The sequence below is a fragment of the Megalobrama amblycephala genome, linkage group LG12 (genome assembly GCF_018812025.1).
Source record: "Megalobrama amblycephala isolate DHTTF-2021 linkage group LG12, ASM1881202v1, whole genome shotgun sequence".
NCBI classification, from domain to species: domain Eukaryota; kingdom Metazoa; phylum Chordata; class Actinopteri; order Cypriniformes; family Xenocyprididae; genus Megalobrama; species Megalobrama amblycephala.
In genome coordinates, this window is record NC_063055.1 from 35339696 (window position 1) to 35354429 (window position 14734).

Below are 14734 nucleotides of genomic sequence, written 5' to 3' on the forward strand. Positions count from 1 at the left end.
ATTTAATGACTTTATTCTCAACATTTTATCTCGACTTTTTTCTCGTAATTTAACGACTTTTTTCTCGTAATTTAACGACTTTTTTCTCATAATTTAATGACTTTATTCTCAACATTTTATCTCGACTTTTTTCTCGTAATTTAACGACACTTTTCTCGTAATTTAACGACTTTTTTCTCATAATTTAATGTTTATTCTCAACATTTTATCTCGACTTTTTTCTCGCAATTTAACGACTTTTTTCTCGTAATTTAATGACTTTATTCTCAACATTTTATCTCGACTTTTTTCGCGTAATTTAACGACTTTTTTCTCGTAATTTAATGACTTTATTCTCAACATTTTATCTCGACTTTTTTCTCGTAATTTAACGACTTTTTTCTCGTAATTTAACGACTTTTTTCTCGTAATTTAATTACTTTATTCTCAACATTTTATCTCGACTTTTTTCTCGTAATTTAACGACACTTTTCTCGTAATTTAACGACTTTTTTCTCATAATTTAATGAGTTTATTATCAACATTTTATTTCGACTTTTTTCTCGTAATTTAATGACTTTATTCTCATAATTTAATGAGTTTATTCTCAACATTTTATCTTGACTTTTTTCTCGTAATTTAACGACTTTTTTCTCATAATTTAATGAGTTTATTCTCAACATTTTATCTCGACTTTTTTCTCGTAATTTAATGACTTTATTCTCGTAATTTAACGACTTTTTTCTCATAATTTAATGAGTTTATTCTCAACATTTTATTTCGACTTTTTTCTCGTAATTTAACGACTTTTTTCTCGTAATTTAATGACTTTTTTCTCATAATTCAATGAGTTTATTCTCAACATTTTATCTTGACTTTTTTCTCGTAATTTAACGACTTTTTTCTCGTAATTTAATGACTTTATTCTCAACATTTTATCTCGACTTTTTTCTCGTAATTTAACGACTTTTTTCTCGTAATTTAATGACTTTATTCTCAACATTTTATCTAAACTTTTTTCTCGTAATTTAACGACTTTTTTCTCATAATTTAATGAGTTTATTCTCAACCTTTTATCTCGACTTTTTTCTCGTAATTTAACGACTTTTTTCTCGTAATTTAATGACTTTATTCTCAACATTTTATCTCAACTTTTTTCTCGTAATTTAACGACTTTTTTCTCGTAATTTAATTACTTTATTCTCAACATTTTATCTCGACTTTTTTCACGAAATTTAACGAGTTTTTTCTCGTAATTTAACGAGTTTATTCTCAACATTTTATTTCGACTTTTTTCTCGAAATTTAACGAGTTTTTTCTCGAAATTTAACAACTTTAATCTCGAGATGGTTTTATTTTTTTATTATTGCTTGGCCCTAATCCTCTTCCGTACATTAATGTTAATAAAATAATAATAATAAAAAACATCATTATCATCATTTATCATGTTCGAGAGAAAAGAAGATAGTCTGGAGAGCAAAGTGTGAGTACCAAACAACATCTCCAGGTGCTCCCTTGAGAAGCAGACCAAAAAAGTTATGTGCACCCCTGACTATATGATAAAATACACCAATGTTCAGTTCTCACCCTCATGTTGTTCCAAACCTGTATGACATTTCTCTTCTGCGGAACACAAGATATTTTGAAGAATGTTCATGCTTTTCTTCTTCATACAATGACAGCTGATCATTGCTATCATGTGCTAAAAAGGACAGATAAGCGCCATAAAACTACCATAATCACGGTCTATATACTTGTGCGCTATATTCCGAGCTTCTTCTGAAGAGATGTGATAGCTTTGTGAGGAACAGACTGAAATGTAGTCTGTTTTTCATTACAAATAGTCCTCTTTGTCATAGCTCTCAGATCTTGTTCTTTATTCCACATATTTAAGCTGCAGCACATTCGATTATGATGCACACAAGATCCAGTGGTATTATGAGATTTGAGAGCTTTGATCAACACGAGGCGAGTGAATGTGCACAGGATTGTCATTCTTGCCTGAAATATCCCTTTACTTTCAATATAGAACCGATGTGTGGTCCAGTCAGAGCTGAAACTATCTATTTTATAATATAAAGATAAACCAGAACCCTAAATTAGGATTGGAAATTGGTTTAGGTAAGGTTTTGGCAAGAGTTTCACCAAATCTAGCGGAATTACATGCTGTATGTCTGGAGGATCACTGTGTTTTCTGTCTGAGAAACAAACAGCAGTCTAGTTGTTTTATTTCCCCTATTAGCACAAGACTGCTCAGAAACCTTCACCATTGATTTCAGCTCACTGACACTAACTAGCGTCTGGATATTTTTAGAGAACGCCTTCCTCTTGCGAGCATAAATAGAAAGCGAGTGGAAATGCTTGGGAGAAAAGAAAGAAAATGGCAGAGTAAGGTAGTTTGAGAAGGTTAGGAAATGCAGGGCTCTTTGTGCTGAAAACAACAACAAGTCTCAGTGTTTGAAGTTTGAATGTTGCTCATATGATGAGAGGATGAGACTGTTTGTGTGTGTGTACTCGGTGTTGGACGTCACGTGTTCTTGGTATCTCTTGCAGCCGGTTGTGATCACGTTGTTAACAGTGTGAGTGGGACCATCACCAGCCCCAACTGGCCAGATAAATACCCCAGTAAGAAGGCCTGCACCTGGGCCCTGTCCACCACTCCAGGACATCGGATCAAAATAGTATGTGCAATCTCTCTCTATCTATATTTACAGGAGTTGGGTAATGTACAGCAGTAGCCCCCCCATTACCATTTTTCCCCATGATGTAACCAGAATAGTTAAACGGTGTGGTGAATTGGCTTAGGATCATAATCAGAGATGACAAAGGTCAGCAGGTTATTGCAGAAGCACTTCAAAAAATGAAAGTGTAAAAAAGTTATAGAACTTACATTTACTGTAAAGCAAATGTACTGAACTAATCACTTTAATTTTATGCAAAATATATATTTTACTAAATCATTTTGACTCCAAAATTGCTGGAAAATCAAAGTCATATGCCTAACCAAGTTGTGTTCCAAATTTGAAGTAGATGGCACAAAAATTGTGAGATTTTGTTTGGGCGCTTTCTGTGACAGTATCTCTTCTATCACAAAACAGTGGCCAAATATGGAACCTTGATTCTCAAACCTTTGTGTTTTGTCAAGATTATGAAAAAAAAAAAAAAAAAATCATAAAATAGTGCAGTAAATTTTGTAAAATTTGAAACTTGACACCGCCCACTAGGGGGAGGAGCCTGCTAAAATGATTTAAAGTATTGTTTCCATGATAAAGCTATGTCCAGTTTCAAAATAGTTTTCATAGGATACATTTTGAGTGTATAAGCTTTTGAATGAAACCTAATTTATGATGATAACTAAAATATGTGATGGGAACACCCTACATATGATAGGGTTGCTTGAATCTGTTTGTTTTTTTGAATAGACTCCAACTCTCAATTCCTGCGGTGCCCCTTAAGGGACATTGTGGTGGAAAAAATTTGGGATGGGAGGAAAAAATATTTTTCAAAGCTTTTGTATTCTCTAGCAAAACTTTTGTGTTCCCCCGAGAAACTTTGCGTTCTCTCGCAAACTTTTGCATTCTCTCGCAAAACCTGTTGTAAATTCGGACAAACACTTCCTGTTTAATTTCCCTCTGGCAGTGATTCGGACAGCAGTGTACGTTAACAATGGAGCGGTTAATATTTTGAACTTGGACTTAAGTATAAAGAAATATGTTCAGTGCTTAGTTCAAGGCATGTTTTTTTGTGAGAGAAAATATTTGCGAGAGGACGCAAATATCTTTGCGAGAGAACGCAAAAGTTTTGCAAGGGAATGCAAATATCTTGCTGAGAGAACACAAAAATTTTGTGAGGGAACGCAAAGTTTCTCAGGAATACAAACATTTTGCGAGAGAACGCAAAAGCTCGGAATTTTTTTTTCCACCATTAATTCTCCCTTTGTGATGTTCTACTCGACACTGCTCACATCCTCATACTGGGAATTACAGTGTACGTGTTTCTATGGCAACACTATGAATCTGCAGCGGTCAGGTGGTAGAGTGGTCACATGGTACAAGTAGGAACTCTCAGAAAATTCCCAGTTTACAAGCTGTAATTACGAGCTCTACGAGGACGTGAATGCTTTTTACAAGTTGGAATCTCGTAATGAAAACATGGCATAAACACAAACGCATTTTGTTGAGTTAGTTTTGCATCAAATACAATACGATTTTCTGTAATCGAGATCCGGCAGCAACAGCACTTTTTTTTTTTTTTGCTTTGATGAGCAATTTGCGCACAACTTTTCTTGCACATGAAAACACTCGTATGCCAACAAACAAATGAGAATCTGGAACAATTCATAACAATTGAACATAGATGCCAAAACGCCAAAAAATTTCTCTGTAACTGGCACAGATTTGCAGAAAATTTGGCAAATAAATAATTTACGGACAGTTACATATGTATTTCCAACCATTTATAATGTAAGCTTCATGTTACACCTCAAATGACAAAGGAATTTATAGTAATGTTAATATTAATTAGCCAGTCCCTGATCTCATTTTCTCTGACATGTCTTGGGTATGCAGAGCATTCGCAGCTTTTTTTGGAGAGTCAAATTTTTTTTAAACTCAAAAACACATTCTGTGTTCACCCAATGTATTTTCACGTTCCACTGCGCTGCTTTTCCATAGTTTTTGTTAATGTAAACATGTGCTAGACAGACGCATTTGACCATTGCACTTGCTTCTAGTGTCTACTGCAGCATCTTGCACAATGACACACCATCCTAAAAACACAGCACTAAAGTAGTTCAACATTTAAAAAACATCTCTAGACCTTGCGTCTTGTGCCTCCGTTCAAACTTCTGCCGTTCAAACTTTGACTTGAGTCACATGTTTCAGGCTTTCAATGAAATCGACATGGAGCCTCATCTGGAATGTGCCTATGACCACATTGAGATTTACGACGGTCGGGATGGGAAAGCACCAAGCCTCGGACGCTACTGCGGCACCAAGAAACCTCAACCAATCATATCCACTGGAAACAAGATGTTCATCCGCTTCTTCTCTGATAACTCAGTGCAGAAGAAAGGCTTTGAGGCTTCTCATACTGCAGGTGAGCACATCTGTCTAAATTAAATGTACATTAACATTACACACTGGAATCTGTAAGAGACTGGTAGTCTTTTATAATACAACCTTATATAATAAACTATAAGAGACTGCAGTGCTTTGTGTCATTCCTAACAACAGGCAGTGGTAAAATCACTGAACCTTATGGGTTTAATGGCTTATTGCTTTTTAACTCTTACCCTGCCAGCGTTTTTTTAAAAAGTTGTGAGTCACCGCCAGCATTTTTGATCCTTTTCACAAACGTTTCATGGCCCCTAGAATATTTTGTTGTATGACTATCTGAACATGGAATATATCAAAAGACAGAACAGAGCCTCTGCTTTAAAAAAAAAAACATTCTAGCTTCATGCATTCTTTTTTTATCAACACTTCAATGAATGTGTGGAAGTTTCATTAAAAAAAGCAACATTTTGAACAAAAAACTGAGAAAATTGCATTTTTGTCAAAGACTTCATCCGGATCAGATTCAGATGGAGTAGATCGAGTCCATCAACACCCCCAAAGCTTCACAGTCCTGTACCTCTTCATGGGTCGACGTTTCATTCAGTAATGTTAGGCAGTTTTAATTTATGTTGTTGAATTTTTGATAATATAGTTATTTTACATGTGCATAAGCAATGCTTCTATTGCTTGTTTCTGCTTCTTCTTCGCCTGTGTTTTGATCCAGAGATTCTTTATTCTTTCAGAAGATGCGTTATAGTGCCCCCTAACATATAACATTGAAAACATGGATTGCTGGAAATTTCCATCAATGGCAGGGAAGGAGTTAAGATGCTGTGTTCGATAAATAATATTTTCTAATATTAATAATAACTAAACAATTTTCCCATTAAGCAATATAGTTCATCAGCCATGATGTAGACTGTTTATGACTGCGATTAAAGATCATACTATGAATGGTGCAACTTGTAATGATCAATATGTTTGTTCATAGTATTAATTGAAAGATGCTTTTTATGGTTTGAATGGTTTATAACACATTATGTAGAAATCAAGATGATTTTTTAGTTTTTTTTTACCCGTACGTAATTTGGCCATTAACCAACATTAAAGAACCATGAACAGGCAAATGTCTTGGTAAATTATTGAAATATTATCTTAAAATCTCAAGTGTAAAGGCCTGTTCACACAAAAAACAATAACTATAATGACAACTATATTAGTATCCACACCAACGCACAATAAAGTTCTATAAGCACACACTGCAGTTTTGTTGTCTGCCGCTTTAAATGCTTGTGCTCTTTAAAGTCAGGTGGATTCTGATTGGCTGTCAATGTTTTTATCGTTCATCAGCTGGAAAAAAAAAATTGTCCAGTGATTTCAACTATATTGTTTCTCTGTGCCATTATCATTACAGTTGTGGTGTGGACTGACTCCATTATTATTTTAAATGTAGAGTGATTTTCATAACTTTATATTTATCTTAGGGTAATCGTTCTTGGTGTGAACTGGCCGTAACTAATATTTTAGGTCAAAGATGTTTGACTGACAAAACAGTTTGGGAATCCCAAATGTATGGCATGTATTAGAGCACTATGGGTTGCATCTCTCAATATAACAATGAAAGTTATTAGTTTCTAAGCTGCAGGACTGTTTACATGTTCATTTTCCTCTCTTCTCCAGAGTGTGGAGGCCGTCTGAAGGCGGAGGTGAAAACTAAAGACCTCTACTCTCATGCCCAGTTTGGTGATAATAACTACCCCGGGGCGTCAGACTGTCAGTGGGTGATCACAGCAGAGAAGGGCTACGGTGTGGAGCTCATCTTCCAGACCTTCGAAATTGAGGAGGAGGCCGACTGTGGCTATGATTACATGGAGCTGTTTGATGGGGCAGACACCAAATCGCCCAGACTAGGCCGCTACTGTGGATCAGGGGTAAAGGACAGATCTAGATTTACTATATAAAATGTACAAACATCAAAATGCTTGTACAATTCATGACAGGAGTTTTGGCAACATCCAAGCTTGTAGTAAAAGTGACTTATAAACAATTCTGTCATCAATTACTCACTTTCATGTCAAAAGTCTCATGGGTTTGAAATGCATGAGGGTGAGTAAATGATGTCAAAAGTCCTTTAGTAGTTTTAGCCCACACCATCAAAACTTCAAAATGCAAACTTTCCATAAGTAGGCTTTTTAATTAAATACAAAAATTCCAGTAACCAATCACACAGCACCAGCAGACCCTGTGTAAATGAATCCAGCTGTATGCAGAACCACAATTCTTTGCCTTCTCTCACTAATGACTTAGTTATGCTTGATTGGTTTCTGTGAGCTGTTGGGCATTTTGTTCACTGGGCCTTACAGTCCCGATTTACCCTTCTGTCCATGTCCCTATTTCAACAGACCTGTGACCCATTTTTGGGACACAATCCAGCACTTGAGAACCACTGCCTTATAGGACAAAGACTGATCTTTGAAAGAGTTCGACAGGGTTTTTCCTCGTTCCTGGAGAGCTGTATGTTAAATACAAAATCTCAGGAACAATAAAAAGTCAGTGCATGTAGGTCACAGAACAGCATGATTACATTTACTTTGGTCCAGTGAGAAATTATGAGAAGGTCTGACACGGACTTTAGACAAGGTATATCAGATGTTATACTGACACTGCCGCTGGCATTGGGTGCAACCTGCTTATCGACTGAGAGATGTGTTTTACTTGAACCGAGAGGATGTTAAACAGTACGCATTTGTCTCAATCAGGTTTTGGTAACTTGCCATTTAGCACATGCTTTTAATCCAAAGCAACTGACAATTTACTAACAGCAGGGAATATGTCCCTCGAGCAACATGAGCTTAAGTGTGCTGCCACATTAGGCTTTCACAGCCCAAAATAACCCATTAGGCTCACTCAGAGAAGAATCACACACTCAAGCTCTTAACATCTTCCAGACCGTTCGCTACACAGTGGAAACTACTCTGAAACTGTATCAAATCCTTTGGGGTTTAAGCCCTAGTGCACAGTCTCACTATCCACTGTTCACATAGGCAGCTACCTTCTAAAGCTCAACATATACTTCGGTTTTTACGAGTAAGCTAAAGTATTCGTACAGTGTGCATGCGCCCTCTACTGTACAGGCATGAATTTGCATTTCCTTCAGCCTGAGTCTTATTCATTTCACTGTTGGTGCCTTAAATTTGCCAAAAATAGAACTTTATTGTTGTTAAAAAAACAAACAAGCAAGCAATCCCAGCCCAGGTGAGAAAAAGTAACGATAAAGTACGTAACAGATTACTTTCCGTAAAGTAACTAAGTAACGCAATTAGTTACTTTTTATTAGTGAGTAACGCAATATTGTAATGCATTACTTTTCCCCAACTCTGTCCATATGCTCATTACGCACATGCGCATAGAATTTTGTTTTGCCCTAGATATTTTGTCCACAAGGTGGCAACACTTTCCCAGCTCGTTGTGTCACAGTCAAAACAGAAACGGGCGAGACTCAATCAAGTTTTGGAGGAACAATATCAAACTACTCTTGACTGCAACAACAACAGATACTGTATCAGTGTTGCTGAGCACTTGTGTGAGGGGATGAAGAGATCCACACAGCTCTAGTTTAAACAAGTACAAACATTTTTATCAGGCAGAATTTTTGGAGAGAAATGGCGCAGACGATGGCAACTATGTAGCGTGCATGTGTTGAGTGCCTTTGTTTGTGCACATCAAATGGAGCATACTTTGAAAGACCTGGCGTTCCATTGTATGCATACTCTAAGCATTCGCACCAAAACTGAAGTGTAATTTGGACTTAAGAAGGCATCCTCACAAAAATACTTTGTAAGTGCCACAAAAATGACCCAGAAAATATTACTAGAATATAACTGTAACCAGTGTTGGGGAAAGGTACTTTTAAAAGTAATGCATTACAATATTGCGTTACTCCCTAAAAAAAGGTAACTAATTCACCCTTTGCTGGGAGTTTGATTGACAAGCGATCTAACCAGTCATAACGCAGAATCCGCCATTTTGTCCGACAATGCATTCAGGAGTTAGAAGATTAATCACACTGGACTTGAACTTGAAAAATGGTGTGTACTGACATCTTTCTGCATTTGAACCAACATTCCTTCTCATGTTCATTCATGTTTATTTGATGCTATAAATGAACTAGTAGGAAGAGATGATCGGTTCACGAGCCTCTTGAGCTGAGGCGCTACAGCAATCTGTCAGGACACATTAAAGAGCCACAAAATGGTTTTTATTGTTCGATTTTCTTAAAAAATGACACAGTTTCAAAAAATGGGACTTTGTTTAATACCATAAGTAACCTGCTCTGTCTTGTCTGTCGACGTGTTGTCAGTATCCTCTTTGCTCCGCGATGTATTTTTCACTCTGTGTGATGTGACAGCGCCATGGCTCGTCAGACAAAGCAACAGTAACTAAGGGGGGCGGGTCTCTGTGAAGGGGTTACATTACTTTTGTGTTACTTTATCTCACCTGGGCTGGGCTTTCTTGTTTGTTTGTTTTTTAATAGCAACAAAAAAAGTTCTATTTTTGGCAAAGGTTAAGGCCCTTTCACACCAAAAGTGAAATGAATAAGCCTCAGGCTAAAGGAAATGCATATTTACTCCTGTACAGTAGAGGGCGCAGCTCAAACAAACCTTTCAGCTGTGCTGCCATTCTGGATTAAAGAAGAATAGAATACAGGAGAAGGAAGTTCAACACTCTCATTTCTAAATCTACTCTAACACTGACTGTAACTCATGGTTCCAAAATATTCTGATGCTAGCATGTTGCTAAGCTACACGACTTTTAAGATCAGAACAGATTTAAAAAACCTAGGCTTCATACACTTGCTGAATTTATAAATGCTTACAAAGAAAAACTAGACATTTTACACTAAACGACTGAGGATCACACACTACCAGACTTTTCAAGTCAATCCGTAAACAACAAACTTGAGCAAAATCATGCACTTTGTTGTTAGGAGATGAATGAAAACAATATTTGTTCTAAAATTGGCTCAAAATATCAGACGTGTTTGATATCATCAGATTCGACGCAATTATAGCCGGAAGCTGAAAAATCTGAGCCTGTGCTCATCAAAGTACACAATTTTTGTGTGAAATCTGTCAACTCTGACCAGCCCAAATCTGTAGGCTCTGATTTTCAGCAACTATTATCAATTCATTCAGACTGCAAAACGGGGCAAAAATCTGTGTCATGTAGTGTATTCCAGTCTTTAGTTTGCTATTTTGGACTCAAAATGAAGATTTTAGGTTAAAAGTTAAAAATGTATACGAGTTTGTCAGAGCCAATATTAGTTCAAGTTCCGGCTCATGGTTTTTCCGGCTCTTGTTGACTCAATGTTGACTTACTACACTAAAAACAATCCTGTTGATTTGACATTTTAAAGTATTTGAGGCTGGTTTGAAGTAATAAAAGGGAATTAGTTCTATGCAATGTGCTCAAATGTTGCCTCCATCTTTGTGTTTCCAGCCTCCAGAGGAGATCTATTCCGCTGGCGACTCCATCGTCATCAAATTCCGCTCGGACGACACCATCAATAAGAAGGGCTTCCACGTGCGTTACACCAGCACCAAGTTTCAGGACACACTCCACTCCCGTAAGAAGTGACCCCTAGTGGCCGGGAGGGGCCGTGCAGGGCCTAGGGGGAAGCGAAAGGGCCCCAGGGGGAGGGCCTCGCCCATCGCTCGGAACCCCCCGGCCGCCAAGAACACCCAGACTCGACGGACCAGCCGCAAGAACGCCAACCGCACCTCAGTAGTTCACAGGGGTTCTGGCATCCCCTACTGACTGTGAGGAGTAAAGCCATTCCGCAGTAGACCTTGTTTTTACCTTTTTTTAATTATTACATTGGGGGCAAGATGTTGAGGGGGGAGGGGGGTGGAACGTATTCAGTTGCTGGATACCAATATAGGGGCGAAATCGAAAGGGATTATTGTACGGGAGGGTGGGCGTAGTTGATCGGCTACCGGAACCCCCCTTTTTTTCATCTTTCATGAGCCAAGAGTGCGTTTGAAAAACACAAATACACTGAGGAACTCCTGCAGGAGAACCGAGCAGTCAACCAAACCAGTCATCTGTGCAACAGTGGGATAGAGGAAGTGAGAAATGAGTGGAGCAGGGCATTCGGGACGGGGTTTCCAACCTTGAAACGTGAGATTTACCGCTGCACTGTGGGGAAACAACCGTCTCTTCTTGACATTATTGGCATTGCTTGTTCATAAAGAGTCTTGTTGGCCATTGTGGGCCGGTTTCTTTGTCGTTACTTGAGCAAATGACACTGTATGTCAAAGAGTTGCATGTGGTACAGCTAGAAGGAAATGTGGATGTGATGGCACCAGCATTTGTAATAACTCGCTTTTTCCTGGCCAGTAGTCCAGAAGGTTCCCTGCCCGATTTTATCACTCTCCAGGAGGTTTTCCAAGAACAGTTATCATATTAAAAGACTAATAAACGAAACGTGGCCCATGTCTGATGGCTGTTAATTGCTTTTGCATAAAAACAGAATGGTGGAAAATTCAAAATTTGGTTCAGTTGTCCTTAGTTTAAGCACACATCTTTTCAAAGGTCCTGATAATATGCTTCTGTCCTCGTAACGCTCATTCTGTGCTTTGCCAATCGTGAACAAATTAGGCACAATCACATGACAATTGGTGGGCACTCTTGTGTCACGACGCCCCGACGCTGTTTTCTAGCCTTTTTCCTCTTTCTCAGGCTCTTTCCTTGCAGACCGAAATTTCACAATTCTTATTTTCGTAACAAATGTCATAGTATGAAAGCTGCGTGTATGGACCTTAGTCAGGGAAGACTTCTAAAACTTGAAAATAGATGTGATCTCTGACTTTAAAGAGGTAGTTCAGATTCTGTCCTCGTATCATACATCTTGTATGACGTTCTTTCTTCTGTGAAGCCATTTGGACGAACTGCTTTGTCCGTATAATGAAAGTCACAGCATTGAATGTTTGGAATGACATGAGGGTGAGTAAATGATTTTTAGACAGTAAAAAACTATTGAGCAAGTGTCCCTCACAGATTCGTTTTCGTTCACGTCAGATTAAATGTGGCGTCTACTCCGACTAAGGTCCGTTGTCTGTGCAGCAATACGATGTTGAGTTAAAACCTGAAAGAATTGTCCTTTTTAGCAGTCTTAAGGTGCCCTATTGCTAGATAGATGTTTCTCTTACATCGTTGGCTATGGGAAAAACTGTTAAAACTGTTGTAAAATGTAAATTTGTACCAATAACGTACCTCAGCGTGTGGGAGAGTGGTGGGATGGTGCTATTTCAAATGAGCCCTGCAGCCCCGGTCATGTCGGTCACCTATTGATCTCCACTGACGTCCGATGTCAGTTGGGAAAAGAGGACGTTAGATGTCAAGTCTGTGCGGAATAGTGCCGAATAGTCTGGTCCCCAGGGTTGATTTTTTTTTTTTTTTTTTTTTTGATCTGAAGTGTTCCCGCAAGTATGCAGTCGACATCACTGCTCCCTACCTCTCCCTCTCTCTCCCGCAGAGCTCCTTCAAAGGCTGTTGACTTTGTCTCCTCCGTCTCAACAGCTCTTTTCATCATATGATATCATTTCACACCTGTTTGCCTTTGTGGATTTACCTAAAGCGCTTTTAAATCTCAGGTTCAGGATATCTGATTGTTGTTCCCCAACCCAATCATTTCAAGACACTAGATTTCAGTCGTTTCAGGACTCGGTTACCGTTCGACTCGGGTGTGTGAAATCCAGGAAGGCAAATGATGAGGATTATGGTTTTTAGAGGAAACATTTCGGGGTTTTAAAAGGTTTTAGACGTTTCTGCCAATGCCTTCCATTTGAACTTTGAATCGGTTCACCTCAAGCCACGTGTTCACCTCAAGCCTCTCGATATACGTTCTTGCAAGCTAAGGATGGTTACGCTTATGCTCAAGATCAACTAACTTATATCCTAGTTCTTCAAATGGATTTTATTTTGTGTGTCCAAGAGAACGTCTATACCCAATTTCGCATCTCTGTATTTGAATATGCTTCCTAGCATAGCTTTGTAGAGTAGTGGAGCACTTGTACATTTTGCTAAGCAAATCACATTCTCCTAAGCATTATTAATGTTTTAAATGCCCATGTTATTTCCTGTTAGAAATAGTGTTTTGTGGCCGAACGCGGGCTTCAAATGATCTGTTTTATCATGAAATGTTACCTCAGCATAATAGTGTATGCTTGATCTGTTCACCCTGACCGGCCTTCCCACACAAGACTTGGTACATGTTTATGCATTTTATCATATGTATGTATGTAAATATGTATTAATGTATTCAAAGTACACTAAACCATAGATAACTTGATGAGAAGTAAGGCTATGTGTAATTGCAGACAAAAGATGCAATTTATTTATATTGTATAGCTAATTTTCACCTATGTATTGCACATAGTGTTAACAAGTGCATCTATTTCATAAAATGTTATTTTCATTTTGAAATGCTTCATGTCACATTTTGTCTTGTAGACTCAGGAATTGTGGATTGACCGTTTAATTAACTGAATAAAAGCCCAAATATACCGATTAAATCACAGTAGTTAGCGCTATGTAAGAAAGCAAATTAAAGGAAAACACTAGGCTAAGCACTCTATTGTAATTTTGAATGCGTTCTTGTAATATAACTGGTGTTTTTCAAATATAAGCTGAACACTGAAGGGAAAAGTCCTACATGTTTTAGAAGCATTTCATTATTTCCTAATGGTTTCAAGGTCTTGAGCTCACATTGAGGATGAAGTTTGGCTTCCTGCTTGTCTTGATGACTGTGTGGATTTCTAAATAAACCACATATCCGTATTGAATTTGTGAAATAACAGATCATCAATTATGAATGGTCACCACAGTGCATTATTAATGCCTATCTACCATTTCCAACATTAAAAATTAAGCAGAATTGATGGGAAGAGCTAAATAAAGTCAGAGATTGGTTAGAAAACACATACAAATGAAAATGTCTGATATTTAGTATAGTGAAAAACTTTTTACTGTTGTAATGGGAATATGATGTTCTGTGATATACCCATAAAGACTGATGTTAGTTCTATCGCAAGCCTTTTTGTGGAGAATCTTGTAGAGACTCAAGAAAATTCGGGGGACAATTTTACTAAGGTAATATATTTTGCATAAAGAAAATGAAGCACATGTAACCAACCAACCAACCAACCATTGTCAGTATATAGTGCTATTGTTATCAAACATCATACTTATTGTACTAAAATTATCTTTTAATTAATTTTTGTTATTGTGTCCAGACAGGATTTTTGTATTATAGAATTTGAAGGAATGTGCTTAGTATGGAAGCTTGTTTCTGCCACGGATTAAAACAATTTAAAAGATAACTGCGACTTTTTATCTCACAATTACAAGTTTACATCTCGCAATTCTGACTTTTCTCATAATTGTGAGATATAAACTTGCAATTCGGAGAAAAAAAGTTTATTGAGAGTTATGGATTTTATAACTCTCAATTGCGAGTTTATATCACACAATTCTGAGGAAAAGAAGTCAGAATGGTGAGATAAAAAGTCACAATTACCTTTTTTATTTTTTATTCAGTGGCGGAAACAAGCTTCCATAGCTTAGCTTATAAAAATTTGGCAAAAAATATACTAAATAGGTCTTATTTTCTTGATGCAAAATGATTTTGTACGTAA

At 37.5% G+C, this 14734-nt stretch overlaps 1 protein-coding gene across 1 annotated transcript in view; it reads left to right on the top strand.

The window, feature by feature from the left end:
* bmp1a (bone morphogenetic protein 1a) overlaps positions 1 to 13748 on the top strand; it is a 112971-nt gene extending 99223 nt beyond the window's left edge. The window contains exons 17-20 of the mRNA XM_048210858.1: positions 2533 to 2660; positions 4863 to 5076; positions 6717 to 6967; positions 10536 to 13748. Of these exons, the coding sequence (XP_048066815.1) occupies positions 2533 to 2660; positions 4863 to 5076; positions 6717 to 6967; positions 10536 to 10673 (731 nt within the window). The 3' untranslated portion in view covers positions 10674 to 13748. The remainder of the gene's footprint in view (positions 1 to 2532; positions 2661 to 4862; positions 5077 to 6716; positions 6968 to 10535) is intronic.
* The last annotated feature ends 986 nt before the right edge of the window (positions 13749 to 14734 follow it).